Source organism: Haliotis rubra, unplaced genomic scaffold (genome assembly GCF_003918875.1).
Source record: "Haliotis rubra isolate DU_JTF1 unplaced genomic scaffold, ASM391887v1 Scf1498, whole genome shotgun sequence".
NCBI lineage: Eukaryota > Metazoa > Mollusca > Gastropoda > Lepetellida > Haliotidae > Haliotis > Haliotis rubra.
Genome location: NW_025765445.1, coordinates 92,100 through 106,303, shown reverse-complemented (window position 1 = coordinate 106,303; position 14,204 = coordinate 92,100). Strand labels below are relative to the sequence as shown.

At 39.7% G+C, this 14,204-nt stretch overlaps 1 protein-coding gene across 1 annotated transcript; it reads right to left on the bottom strand.

The window, feature by feature from the left end:
- Positions 1-8,990, bottom strand: LOC124270077 (ectonucleotide pyrophosphatase/phosphodiesterase family member 5-like). The gene is made up of 5 exons (XM_046705098.1): positions 8,690-8,990; positions 3,591-3,727; positions 2,800-3,153; positions 2,144-2,383; positions 1-916 (listed from the first exon to the last, which is right to left on the bottom strand). The coding sequence occupies exons 1-5, from the start codon at positions 8,988-8,990 to the stop codon at positions 602-604; spliced, it is 1,347 nt and encodes a 448-aa protein (XP_046561054.1). The 3' UTR covers positions 1-601.
- Positions 8,991-14,204: the final 5,214 nt, after the last annotated feature.

The following is a 14,204-nucleotide window of genomic DNA, read 5'->3' as shown; positions in this document are numbered from 1 at the left end:
CAAATTGAAGGGTTTTTATTAGTAAATGATGTTCAGGCATATTAATTATTTTACACCAATTTTAAACAACGACAATAAGATGATATGTACAATGGAAACCTACCACATTCATCATAAACCATAGCCTTTGGGGTTGACAAACCAACATTCAGAAACTTTCTACAGGCAGGCAAGTGAATTTTTTCTGTGGTAGAACACTCTTTAAAACCCCCTACTTCGGATTCATATAGTAAAATCGGTTAAAATAGTTTGGAATATATAGTCGGTGGTGTTACACCAAGGATTGGAACAATAGAGTGAAAGAGCATTTGTTTGCTCTCGTCGCCAGGTTAATTACAAATTTGGAACAGGGTGAGGTGGATTTATAGTAACCGTGAAACGTTTAAATAGACTTCGGTTTCATAAGGATTGAATATTGGCCAATCGAAAGTCTTTCTCCGAAAAACTTGAATATAATTTTATTCTTCAATCGTTTGAATTTATCTTCTTTAATTATTACTGCCATATAGCTGGAATATTGCAGAGTACGGCGTAAAACTAAACTCACTTTTAAATTACTAGTGAGACCTATGTCTGTTAAGTGTGATCGAGTTAAATTCAGCTACAGTATAAGGAAGATTGTGAATACAAATATACACTCGAAAAGCAGTACAGGTGTATTGATTGGAGACCCAGAAACTGGAGGCGTATCTTGGATAAAGGCATTGACACGGGCCAGACTTCCGTTGTTCGGCGCTGGTTTAATGTTGAGCAGTTTACAAACAAGAGGGTAGATGTCGACATTCTGGATTGGATCTGACGTGAGGTTGGCCTTGAAGTTGGGTCCCCTAGCCAGGAATATTGGCTTCATTGACATCAATGCGTTGTCGTAACCGTGGGTGGCTTTTAGAGTACTTTTGGCCTTTTTGGTCTTGTTCTGAAAATGTATGAGAAGAAATTGTGATGACTGAGTGAGGTGGGTTTAGCGTCGCTTCGGACAGTGTATCAGTTATGTCGGAGCTTCACGGCAGGATGTGGGAGGAGACCAGACTCACACATTCACCGTTTGTTGGAGCTTACGAACACGGATATGGTAAACTATAGGTTTCTGGGGTGTCCAAGGGATAGTGATGATGTAGAATATTTATATCGCGCCTTTCCAGGCTTCATATCCTGCTCAAAGCGCACAAATATACATGTAATCTGATTATTATTATTATTATTATAATTATCTAGGATAACCCAAGCTGCCTCACAGTTGATAATCACATGACGTTTCCCACCGGGTACCCATTTTCTGCTGGATGAACAGAGACAATTTTGAACAACCCCACATGCCTAAGGTGAGACCACATGTATCACATGAGCTTCGTTGTGGGGTAGGACTGACGTCCTAGAAACTCGCAGGAAACAAGCTGCCAAACACGATCACCCATCTAAGACTCGCCACACCCAACGTTGCTTAATATCAACTGAGTTGTGCATGAGCTCTCTGCATAGAACAACAGACCATATATCCCTTCACAGCTATACTCGGCGCCTTAGTCGACTGGACCATTTATATCGATGCCTCCAGCCACAGCTATGCTTGATGTCCGAGAAACGTACTGACTAATGGTTATGTTTCCAAACTTAGTTGGATAGATTTCCCTAGAACGTTTTGCTTGTACATGTATATCAGTTTGAATACTCAAGTGTTATGTAGAAAATACAGAGACCGTAGGGGGAAAGCGGACGCTTCTACACTTATGACTAATGACTTACGCTGGTTAGCTCCCCTTTATTAGTGACGTGCATGACATATCTAAAAATCTATCATGGCAAAATGCAATAGTATTCAAGTAAGTGCAATCGTTCATTAGTGAGACAAAACAATTTGTATAGCGTATTGATATTATTCTGTATAAGCTCTATCTCTTTTTACTTATTCTACTCTCTTGTCCACTATCTGTCATCTTTATTTGCGGAAATCTAAATTACCTATGTACATACCAAGGAGAGGGTATTCTAAGTTGGAGAACTTGTTCCTAATCCTTTTCTCAGTGAATAAAATGTTTAAAACAAACAAAAATCTACTTCTATGAACAGTAACCATACAGTGATTATCTCCCCTTCCATGATAACGTTGCGTTTGACCCATCTACATCCATGACCTGTAACTTACAGTGGTTAACTGCCATCCCTCATCCGCTATGATGATAATGGGCATGATCCTTCTGTTGTCCTGGTAATGGAGACGTTCTGGAACATCCTCCTTCTTGTACACTGTGATGTGTTCCACTCCAGCCAGACTCTGTATAATGGCGTCGTCCTGGCCCTCTACCGGCAGAATATGCATCAAGGGGCCGTAAATCGGGATACGATCGACCTTCGTCATGTCAACGTAATCGGTAATATCCACAACCTTAAAGATAATAAATTTTCTCTCATCAAATACCATGTTTGAAAAATATTTCCGCGAATGATACCCATGTGGGGAAAACCCACAGTGCCACTGAAGCAAAAACAGACTTGCTCTGGTTTAAACTCCAATTCTGGAATTGTAATATCGCTTTGATATGTTCAGAGAAAAATATTTTATCAATAATACCGTTATATTACGTGTGATAATTATCAAAGGTATTCGAACAATAAAAAATATCTTCCTAAGGATTTCATCTAGCATGATCTCTTATCATCTACTTGGTTTCGAGCAGAATATACGAGAGTGAAATCACCCACCTCTGCTGGGTAGCGATATACTGAAATCGTCATCAGTTACGTCATCAACATGCATACCTTTTGAAACGTAGGATCTGTCTACGGTAACAAGCGACTTACTTTATTGATGTTATCCACTTCAACCATTCCATGGTCACTGGTAACGATGACGTTGACCTCACTTTCCAGATCATTCTCCTTCATCTTCTGCACGAGGTAACCAAGGATTTCATCCATGTACATGACCTTGTCCCTGACCTCTTGTGATTCTGGCCCAAAGTTGTGTCCAGTTTTATCGGGTTCTGGGTAATACAGAGTGGCAAGTTGGACATTTTGGTTCTTGAACCAGTCAACGACGGTGTCAATTCGCTCCTTATAAGGCGTGTCGTTCGTATAGGGGTACCAGTAGTCAGGTCGCACACCTTGAATCTCAGCCTCGCTGCCAGGCCAAAAGTATGTCCCCGCCTTCAAACCCTTCAAAATAAATAGAACAAAGGCCTAGCAAGTCAGCGTTAACATTGTGAACGGGACGGTGGGGCTAGCCCATAGCTAGTGGTTAAAGCGTTTGCTCGTCAACGCCGAAGGCCCGGGTTCAATTCCCTGCATGGGCGCAATGTGTGAAGCCCATTTTTGGTGTACCCCGCCGTGATATTGCTGGAACATTGCTATTCACGGCATCCCCGATTCTTTACCATAATAGATCAACTAAAGTAGCAGGAAAGAAGTTAGATTAACGTTTCTGTGACCTTACACATATTCTTTTACAGCTTTGGCTACCATTGATTAACGGAAAACAGTAAAGAAGTAATGGTGGCTTATTTCAGAAAAGTAATACATGTATACGCCATAGGCCCATGTTACCCATTGAGAATTACAGTAGTAGAAGATAGGATTCTAAATACTGAGTATACCTGCTTCTTGGCCGTGACCCACAGTGGTTCTCCTCCGTCCCACCACCGAGTCTCCGTGGTGCTAAAACTGAAGCTGGCATTGAACACGGGATCGTACATGTGGTTGCCAACAATTCCATGACTCTCCCCCCACAGACCTGCCGACCAAACCAAGGTAATCCTTTCATATACATTGTATAGATTAATAGCCCGATCTGTGAGACTGAAACCACCACTCTGCTGAACATAATCTATCAATGGCAGTGTTACACCTTAGATTTAATGGTAGCATGTACTGGCAAAATGTCTTCTGTTCTTAACGGTTCAGCTGCTCCCAATATGCTATGAATGAATGAATGAATGAATGCTATGAATGAATGAATGAATATTTATTGCTTTACGACACACCAACAATATTCCAGTGCTACATCCAGTTAAGTAAGATCTTTTTACTGGACAGACAAGTATGCACTATATAAGGTATTGACCGTCGCCCATGAGTTGTTATAGTCTGTTCACGGTAATGATGAGTTGTGATCCAAGCTCTGCTGTGATTCATAAATGATGAATGAGTACTTTTCATGTCAATGTTTATAACTGAATATAACCTATGCGTGAATATAACCTATACTGGACAAAATAAGGGATATTGGTATTTTTATGATTTATATTTTATCAGTGTGTCAATGAATAAATCGATCATAATTCATAATTTCAAAATTTAAATATATCCCTAACTATTGTTCAGTATATGATTGAGTTAGCAGCAAGATTATGCCACTTGTGTATGACCTGCCAGACAAGAAACAGTCAACATACCGCTGTGTATTGGAGGTAAATCGTAGTGACCAAGGTAAATCCTTTGTAGTTTAAGTATATATCTTTGGTTAATCAATAAAGTAATCAATGCCATTGATACTACCAATGATTCTTACTTTTGAGTTCTTTCCGAAATCGATTTCGACTTTTTAGTTTTTAACCTAACCACCACTTTTATCCCCTATTACAACATACGGTGCACTTCAAAGAAGATTTTACTGAAATCACAAAGGTCGTCTTCCTGGGAAGACACCATTACTTTCATGGTGATTCGAGTGTGAGAAGTATCATCGTTGACTGCACAAGTTTCCGCCTCCGTGGTGTAGTGGTTAGAGCATGCGCCCGGAGACCGGAAGGTCGCGGGTTCGATCCCCGGCCACGTCGAACTAAAAGAGGTTAAATATGGTACTTCGTGGTCCCTGCCTGGCTCTCGGCATTAATGGGTACAACCAGGACTGATTGGCTCGGAGTATCAGTGGGGTATCCATGATTTACTGCAGCATGGTATCTCAGTGAGCTAGCACTATAAAACCAGCTTAAGTCGGGGCTAGTACAAGCAGCCACACATACACACGTCGTGATATGAGCGAAATATTCTCAAGTACTACGTTAAACCCCATTTCACCTCACCTCACCTTCGAAACAGTTCCATTGGGCATAATACACATATTCTCTCGAAAATAAGCACCAACTGATAACTGGAAATGATGAAAAATTAAAGTTTTTTAAATGATAAGTCGTTATATTAATCATTTATTATCATTTATTTAATTGTTCACAAAATTCAAACTATCAAAAGTCAGATGTCAAGGAGAACACGAAGATCGCCAATCATGATTGGGTAAACTATAATTTGCATAAATTGATAATCAAACTTACTATTCAGGTTTTCTTAAACAAAGTGTTACTGGAAATACATTTCACATAAGTTTTATCTGTATTATATTGTGATAAACAACAAAACCTGGTCATTACACAACTTGAATACAAATCTTGTAATCTACGTTACCGTTACCGTAACACTACCATATCTATATAGGAATATAGAAACGTTACTGGTGAAATGTTGCTATTTTATTACACGGAGTTACTTTGAAAGATACAAAAGAGATTAACTGTGTCTTCGTTTAATTCATTATTTAAAGTACAGACAGTACATAAGCACAGTGAAAATTCATCCAAACTGTAATCAGTTCAGCTTGATGTTGAATATCAACAATGATAAGCCAATCAAAAGTAAATACTCATTTAACGTTTAGAAGAGGTCATGTCAAAACTTTAGACCCATAAAATTGTTTTACCTGAGTAGCCCTTATTGTGTGTGATCTGTTCTACTCAGGTGAGACAGTCACTGGACAATGGTGCACATTTCAGTCACGCCACTGAACAAAATGTCCGTCATTCCATGTGTTTTGGGCGCTTGGATATACTGCGTCAATACTACTTCTGGAACCAGTGGACGGTCAGTGCCAAAGGTACGTAACTATTGTGTGCAATCCGACAAAACGATGATGCTCCTTTGGAAATGAGGTAACGTAGATTACATTACGTAGATTACACAGACGTCCTTGAGCGCCCACCAAACGTTTAAAGCGTAAAGGAAGAGTGTCCTCGTTCATTTTAAAACTCTTTTGGTCATGTACATAACGTCCTTAAAAAATCTCTACAACTTTAAACCTGTGGAGCATCATGGTGAGGAATGGACTGAAATTTAGTGGCTATGGGATTGTTATTGTATTCTCCCAACATAAAACTGCAAATAAGGAATAACATCTAGTGAATACATACACTTTTAACAGTAATATATGGTCATTTTCGTGGGGTAACATAGATTACACTTTTTGGAGACATCATATTAAACATAAATCCTAAAAAAATTAAAACATATGAAGATATGGTCTGGGTATATGTTTTGTTCACACTAGATGACTATTTACTTTGAAATATTCACTCAAAATGTTATGGCCTACTATCTTTGGAAACATGCATATTTTGGTGATTTTGACTAACTTTTTACACACACGAATAACAGATCAGTAACAATTTGTATATCTCGGATACCTATCAAGCTTGTCGCCCTAATATAAACATGAAATGAAATAAGTAAATAAGTTGTTGTTTTTAATGCGGAGACACGTAAAATTACAAATGGAGCACATTTCGTGAGAATAGGTGAACAGTGAATAAATAGTTGAGAAATGGATGGATAACTAACATTTCAGGGATAACACCGACGTTAAACGTTATGCCCAATTTCACCTCACCTTACCTCACCTCACCTCACCTCTGAACGGGATCGGACAGTCATGCTGCATGGCCACAAGGTTATATCACGTGATATCCATGTGATGGCGATGACGGGTCACGTGAATTACACAGTCGTGTAACACGTGATACTTTTGAGGCGAGGGGGTGACTCGTCAAGTCATTCAGTGAGAGTATGTTTTCTGGAAAAGCAGTTAGACAGGATAGGTGACCTCTTGGGTGCAAAACTCATTGTAATGTCCATGTGGAAGAGGGCTGAACGATCTGTAAGACCTGTTACAATACAATCTGAAGACGATATAAAAAGTAGACAAAACAGTTGAATGAAACAAAATGTTTGCCAAAGTCAATAACCTTTCTACGTTTAATCCAAAGCATAATTCAGATGGCTTGACGACTGTATGAAATATTAAAGTCACTCTTGTCAAGATAGGCAATCATCCTTCACAATATGCAATTTTGTCCCCGGAAAATCAATGCTGATTCTTGCACTACCTTACTACACATTGAACATTGTGTGTATATATGCCCCCTTAATGCAATGTAGTAGTTAAGATATACAGTTTGTTTGACAGGTCCGTGAAAAGTTTACTGCATTACAGAGTCCTGTATCACGTGAGAGTTTTGAGGAGGGGAATGATTCGTCACGCATTCAGTGCGAGTATGCTTTCTGTGATTCGGAACGTGACCCTGGAAAAGCAGTTAGACAGGACAGGTGACCTGGATACCAAACTCATTGTTATGTAGATGTTGATGAGGGCTGTTACACCTGTTAAGACCTGTTACACTACAAGCTGTAGACGTTACAAGAAGTAGACAAAACAGTTGAATGAAACAAAATGCCGAATTCAATAATCTGTCTACGTGTAATAAACCAATTTTGTCAGGCTAATTTATGCAAAGCTCCTTCAATTTATTGTAGAATGTTTCAAGCTTACTACCTTATTACGCAATGAACTTATACATGTATATAACTATCCTTCTGTATGCAATATAATCGTTAAGATATAGAGAGCAGATCTAAGGGTCTAAACTCATTTTAGCTGAATAGCCTTGTGTGGGGTCTGTGAGTGATTGAGTGAGTGAGTTGGGTTTTACGGCGGCGGGGAACACCAGAAATTGGCTTCACACATTGTACCCATGTGGGGAATCGAACCCGGGTCCTCGGCGTGACGAGCGAACACTTTAACCACTAGGCTACCCCACCGCCCACGTTAATGAGCTGAGTCGGCGTCTGAATCGGGCTGATGACACAAGTAGTCAACACTGTCAGAATTCCCCAATAAATGTATTTCGATAATAAACCTTCAAGCTGACGGAGATGGACGGACGGTGTGCACCTGAACATACAACATACAACTAGGTCACACCGACTGCCTTTACCTGGTAAAGGTATTCATACTCATTTGTTTGTCCTCCAGCTAATCCCGGTAACACTCACATGGTGACATCCCGGACCCCCTACGAGAATTTCCCAGTACAGGAAGGTGGGTGAGAGAGTATGCATATTCTAAACAGCAATGTTTCACGCATATCCTGACTAACACAATTAATACATTGACAAAACATCTTTAGCTTTAAAACAAATGACATAAAAGCACTATAGTATCGCAGATATAGTTTTAAAACTAATATGTATATATTCATATATATGTATTGTGAGGATATAATAATGACCCCAATAGAGGAATAGCCAAAATGTTTCTCAACTACAAGTGGCGTATTGGGGTGAAAATAATCACACTATTTCTTAGTGAAAGTGAACATTATGTATGGCGTGGTCATACATTGTAGTGCTGGAGTCGGCGGTACGTTACATATACTGTGGAGCGGGCGATCATCAAAATGTGATAGTCCTAAGATTAGTCAGTATCAAAGTCTCTGAAGCACATGAAATTCCCTTCCGTCCAGCCCTGAACCCTTTTCAATTTAAAAAGAATTAGTTGTTCTGTAACAATTATACATATTCAGAGACTAAGCATAAGTTTATCGTAAGACATCCAGCCGCCCGTCAGTCAGCGGTCCAGCATCCTTACCTGTAATGATGGTGTAATGATTAGGAAAGGTGAGAGTTGTGAAGCTGGCGTTCATGTATGTGGCCCGTACTCCCCCTTTTCCGAACGTGTGGAAATGGGGAGTCGAGGACGCATTGTTTAAATAATCCCATCGGAATCCATCCATGGACACGAGAAGCACTTTGTTCTTGAAGTCATCAGCTGCTATCAGCACAGTCAGGAGAACAAGGATAGCTGCGATCTGGACAGACAACATGGCGGCAGATGAAGTTCTGTGAACCACTACCTTTCTAATGCCCTGTGTGGCCCCCTGACTCGGCATGCGTATATATATTTGCATTTCAGATGAATGACCTGTTGGATATATTCGTATTCATGATCTGGGCCGCTAAAGCGACACTGGTGGAAACATAATTACAAAGACAACACAGATGTGCGAACGTGCACAAAGTAATACTGTCTTTGTTATATAATGCGGTCTGTTGTTTACTTCCTGAGTGAGTGAGTGAGTTTAGTTTTACGCCGCACTCAGCAATATTCCAGCTATATGAAGGCGGTCTGTAAATAATCGAGTCTGGACCAGAAAATCCAGTGATCAACAGCATGAATCGACCTACACAATTGGGAACCGATGACATGTGTCAACCAAGTCAGCGAGCCTGACCAACCAGTCCCGTTAGTCGCCACTTACAACAAGCATGTTTACTTTCTGATGTAGCAGGGCACATAATGTTTGTAAATACAAATGTTTGGCTATTTCATCCGATTTAACTCATATTGCCTGGGCAACGAAAGGGCCGTCCGTGCGAGGCGCACCACGCCAGAAAACAATGATTGCTGATTCGAATCCTGGTTCGTCCCGACTATGACTCGAGTGAGTGAGTTGAGATTATAGTTACATTGACAATATTTCAGCCATATCGTGACTAAAACAAATCATACATACATAATCGATAAATTTGTCGACAAAGACAGTAAAGCCACTTGAATATCACAGTTTGAGATTTGAAACTGACAGTGAGTGTGAGTTAAGAATGATGTCACTATTTAGGACAGTACAATATATAAAATTGGGTATAGATCGTCAACAACTGAAGGTAGATTACCAAACTAGGGACCGTGGGGACGTGCAGGACGTACATTAGTCATTAAATCACGAACATTTACGTGATAAACAATTGCCCCCCCCTTCTTCATGCCAACATCTGAATATAGTGACGATGTGGTACTGACAAATGACTAACTTTCATGCAATTTGAGACGATTTGTTGCTTTCGAGTGTATATCTATCTGACTTTTCATCGGTACGGTTCTGCAGCGAACGGACTCTCGTTCGAGGAACTGCTTGTTAATTCATTAATACCTTAAAATAAAATTCAGGAATATCACGGCGGAGACACCGGAAATAGACTCCACACATTGTACCCATGTGGGGAATCGAACCCGAGGCTTAGGCGTGACGAGCAAACGCTTTTACCACTAGGCTACCCCACCATCCCATATATATCAGAAGTATACGTGTACCTATGAGCCCTGTAAACAACATGTGACGTCACCACTTGAACATAGGACGTTGTAGGAATGTCCCGGTTAAGGACGTGGACACGATCCAGACGTATTCGGCGCTGGGTGAACGTTGAACAATTTACACACAAAAGGTATGAAGAGGTCCAAGACCAATAATGATCAAACAGCCAAATCCATTTCACTCATTTACCTACCTGAACTAGAAATAAAGGACACCCGTGAAACCGCTTCATCCTTGCATATTTGGAGTGAGTGAGTGTGTTGAGTTTTAGGCTGCTTTTAGCAATATTCCAGCAGTATCACCTCGAGGGACATCAGAAATGGGCTTCACACATTGTATCGAACCCGGGTCTTCGGCGTGAACGCGAATGCTTTTACCACTAGGCTACCCCACGACAGAGATTACTTGAACTTTCGATTGCCAACTTTCTCTTTATGTCGAGAAACTTTACATTTCTCATTCTCAATCTCTTCCTTCGATGGTATCGATGGATACCAGGTAGAATGAGATGGTAATATGACTTAACCCTCCAGTATGACATAGTCAGCTTGGGTCGAATACTCCTATTGGGATTGAGAATGCACGGGGTAATAAAGGGCTTTGAATGTCGCGTTGTCGCGCTTTGTTAAAATATTGAGTATACTATGTATAATAACGTTTTACTACACACGCGACAATGCGACATTTTAATGAAAATGAGAGCCACAGTCTACAGAAAACCCACCTATTCTGACCAGTAGGCTACATTCATTTCAACTCCACCCACTCTCCCTAAAACTAAGTCTGGTGTCATCTCAGACCTGACCTAGCGGGCCAAGAACATTAGTTCCAGCAGCCATGATCATGACCAAGAACATGAACTTGATCACCTGCAGCATGGATTTACTAACCTCAACCAGTACACTACTAAATGTTTGTCAAGAGGAAAATCTCGACCACACTCCAGCCAAAAGATAAAAACTGACCACGCCTGAATCTGCAACCTCCCCAGCTAGCCTCGTCAAATTATGTGTCACTTGTTATTCTATTACATGCTGTTGTTAATGTTAATCTGCTGTTTGTCACAACATACTATGTAGATATACTTCTCATTAGATGGTTGTAGTCACTTTTAGCTTGATAATGGTGTAAGAATCTACACTCAAACGTCTCCCTATGCAATAAACAAGACGTTGTTATCCATAAAGTCATGTTTCTCATTATTGATTCACCAACTCCTAGAATGGCGGAACTATAAGTAATTGTTGATTTGAAAGGAAGCATGTAGAAGTTATAAGCTTCCGGGCATTCAAAACTACTTATAATTCAGATGACAACAGAACACATTAAATATGACATACAAAACCCAGCCCGTATATCATTAGTTTATGCCATATACAGTACAACGAGAAATTATTGAGAATTTAAAGATTGTAATTTTTTAAACAATTTTCACTCATTACTCACGTATTAAATGTGAATATTAGCAGAGCAGAACTCCAGATTCAAAGAAAGGTGAACAGTTAGTATTTTGTCAAGTCACCATGGGCAGCAATGCAGGCTTCAATGCGGCGGGGCATACTACTGATCAAAGAAGTTAGAAAGTCGTGGTCCATGCTGTCCCCATATGGGACCACCTCTTCTTTCATTTCAGCAATATTTGTCAGATTTTTCTTATTGACACTTTCCTTCATAAGTCCCCAAACATATTCTATTGGATTTAGGTCAGGGCTATAGCTTGGCCAATCTAATAATGTCATATTTGGGGTCCGAAACCAGGCCTGTGAATGCTTTGAACGATGTTTAGGGTCGTTGTCCTGCTGGAAAATAATTTTTTTTCCATAGAACACGTTAGCAGATGGAAGTAAATGTCCCTCGAGAATATCTGTTTACCGTTCACTGTTCATATTCCCTTCAAATACACAGAGGGGCGTTGCCCCTAACACAGATATGCCACCCCACACGTTAAATTTCGGACTGTACTTTGGGCGCTGATACAAAGGTTTTTCAGTTTGTTTGGTCCAGAATTTCAGTGTATTAGGAAACATCCACACAGAACTTTCATCTGAGAAAATCACATTGTCCCAGTTAAAATTTCTATGCTTTAAGCACCAGTTCAACCTTCGCTCCTTTTGTTCAGGTTTCATGATCGGTGATGGAATTCCTCGACTTTTCTGCCAACCCATTGCATGCAGCTCAGTTCTAATTGTCTCCTTACAGACAGCCATAGTTCCTCTAGTTTTCCTAAGTTTTCTAAAAATACCAAGCCGCCTCCTGTCACCGACAGTCAATTTTCTGGGCCTACCTGCGCCTCCCTGGTGCTCAATTCCACATTCATTTGCAATATTTTTCAAAACACGATAAACAGTGGACAAAGGGATGCCTGTTTTACTTGAAATCACTTTAGCTGATCTGATGTCTTTATTATAATACTCTAAAATCAACTTCCTCTTCTCTGAATCATCTATACTGTGGATCACTGAAAATGTCGTCCGCTAGCAAGTAAACAAAGGGGGGTAACTCTTCACAAACTAATGAAAAAGGATTGACGGAGTTGTCTCTCTTGATGAAACCAATCACTTGATAGCTGTTCAAGGTTGTTTATACTAGAAATCCAATTATACATATTCCTAAAATTCTCAATAATTTCTGGTCATACTATAGATATATGCATGAAACGAATTGAGGATTTAAGATAGGGAATTAGGTTTCGTGAGGTGTTTACCGTATTTCACGGCTTCGAACAACCTTGAAATGAGGTAAAAGAACACATTTGACTAATGTATGCACGGAAATCTACAACGGAGAGCATAAGACGACGCAAGAGCAAATGGCGGCATACACACGCATGCGCATTCTTTCATAATTTTATCGTACGTGCGCAAACAAAATCTTAAAAATGAAAGAGCGACAATGACATCAAAATGTCGTATTGCCGCGTTTTTGTTGGTTACTTCTGAATTTCAAAATTTTAACAAACATGATCAATTATTTTCGATGTTTTGGCAGGGCAGAGATACCCAGGGATTGACCTCAGAACAATAATAAACGTGCATACATATGGGCCTTGAAGGAGGAGCAATGTCTGTGGGTTAAGTAAGAGTCGTTGGTAATTGGTCATACCACGGCTATCTCCCGATACCTATTTCGTTATACTTAATTACTGGCATTTTTGTTGAACATTAATATGAATGAATAGGTCTATGTTTGAAACGAAACGGGATTAAAATATCAATCGATATAGGTACATGTGTATCGCGTATCGTATTGGATTGGGCACAAGTTATGTAACTTATTACCGCCCGCTCCCGTCAGAAACATGAACAATAATGAATGGACGTAATGAATGGACATAATAATATTCGACATGTTATTCATTAATCGAAGCGCTTACTTCGTACAATGTATTTATGCACATGTCTAAAGCTATTTTCATTAATAGTATTTGGCAGGGCAGGGTTGCCGTAAAGAATGGTATCAATGTCTAAGTGAACTTTTGATAGTTCAAATCTTGCTGCTTCAAATCAAAACGGCAGCTGACAGATTTTGGGCAGTTTAAAAAGAAATGGTTAGCATCTTCCACCGGAGCACCACAACTGCAAGCTCTTCTCTATAATAGATTAACACGAAACAGATCTGCACGTAATGAATTACTTAACTTCGTATGTAGTATATTTGTCTTTCTTTAACCAAATAGAAAATATTTTGGAACTTTGTCATTTTCCCCCAGATAACTTTCATTTAAACGATGATAATGAATTTGTACATTTTCTTAAAGAGGAGAGAGCATTCCATAAACTTGCAGAATCATAAATAAATGACTTTTGGAGAACTGAGGTGCGAAATTTAGGAATCGCAAGTTGTATCCGGAAATGGTTTCAGTAAAAGGTGGAAGTAAATCTATCAGGTAATCAGGAGCTTGCATATAACCAATTTTGTAGAATGTACAGAGTGTTCTTTGTGTTCGTCTAACTTTCAATGGTGACCAACCAGTTTCACTTTATAAACTTTATCTTGAAGCGAATTTAG

Coding starts and splice junctions, on each gene's coding strand:
- LOC124270077 (XM_046705098.1), bottom strand. CDS start 8,990: ATGCCGAGTCAGGGGGCCACACAGGGCATTAGAAAGGTAGTGGTTCAC. Junction 3,154..3,590: donor GGGTCACGGCCAAGAAGCAG/GTATACTCAGTA, acceptor TTTATTTTGAAG/GGTTTGAAGGCGGGGACATA. Junction 917..2,143: donor AGGGATGGCAGTTAACCACT/GTAAGTTACAGG, acceptor ATACATTTTCAG/AACAAGACCAAAAAGGCCAA.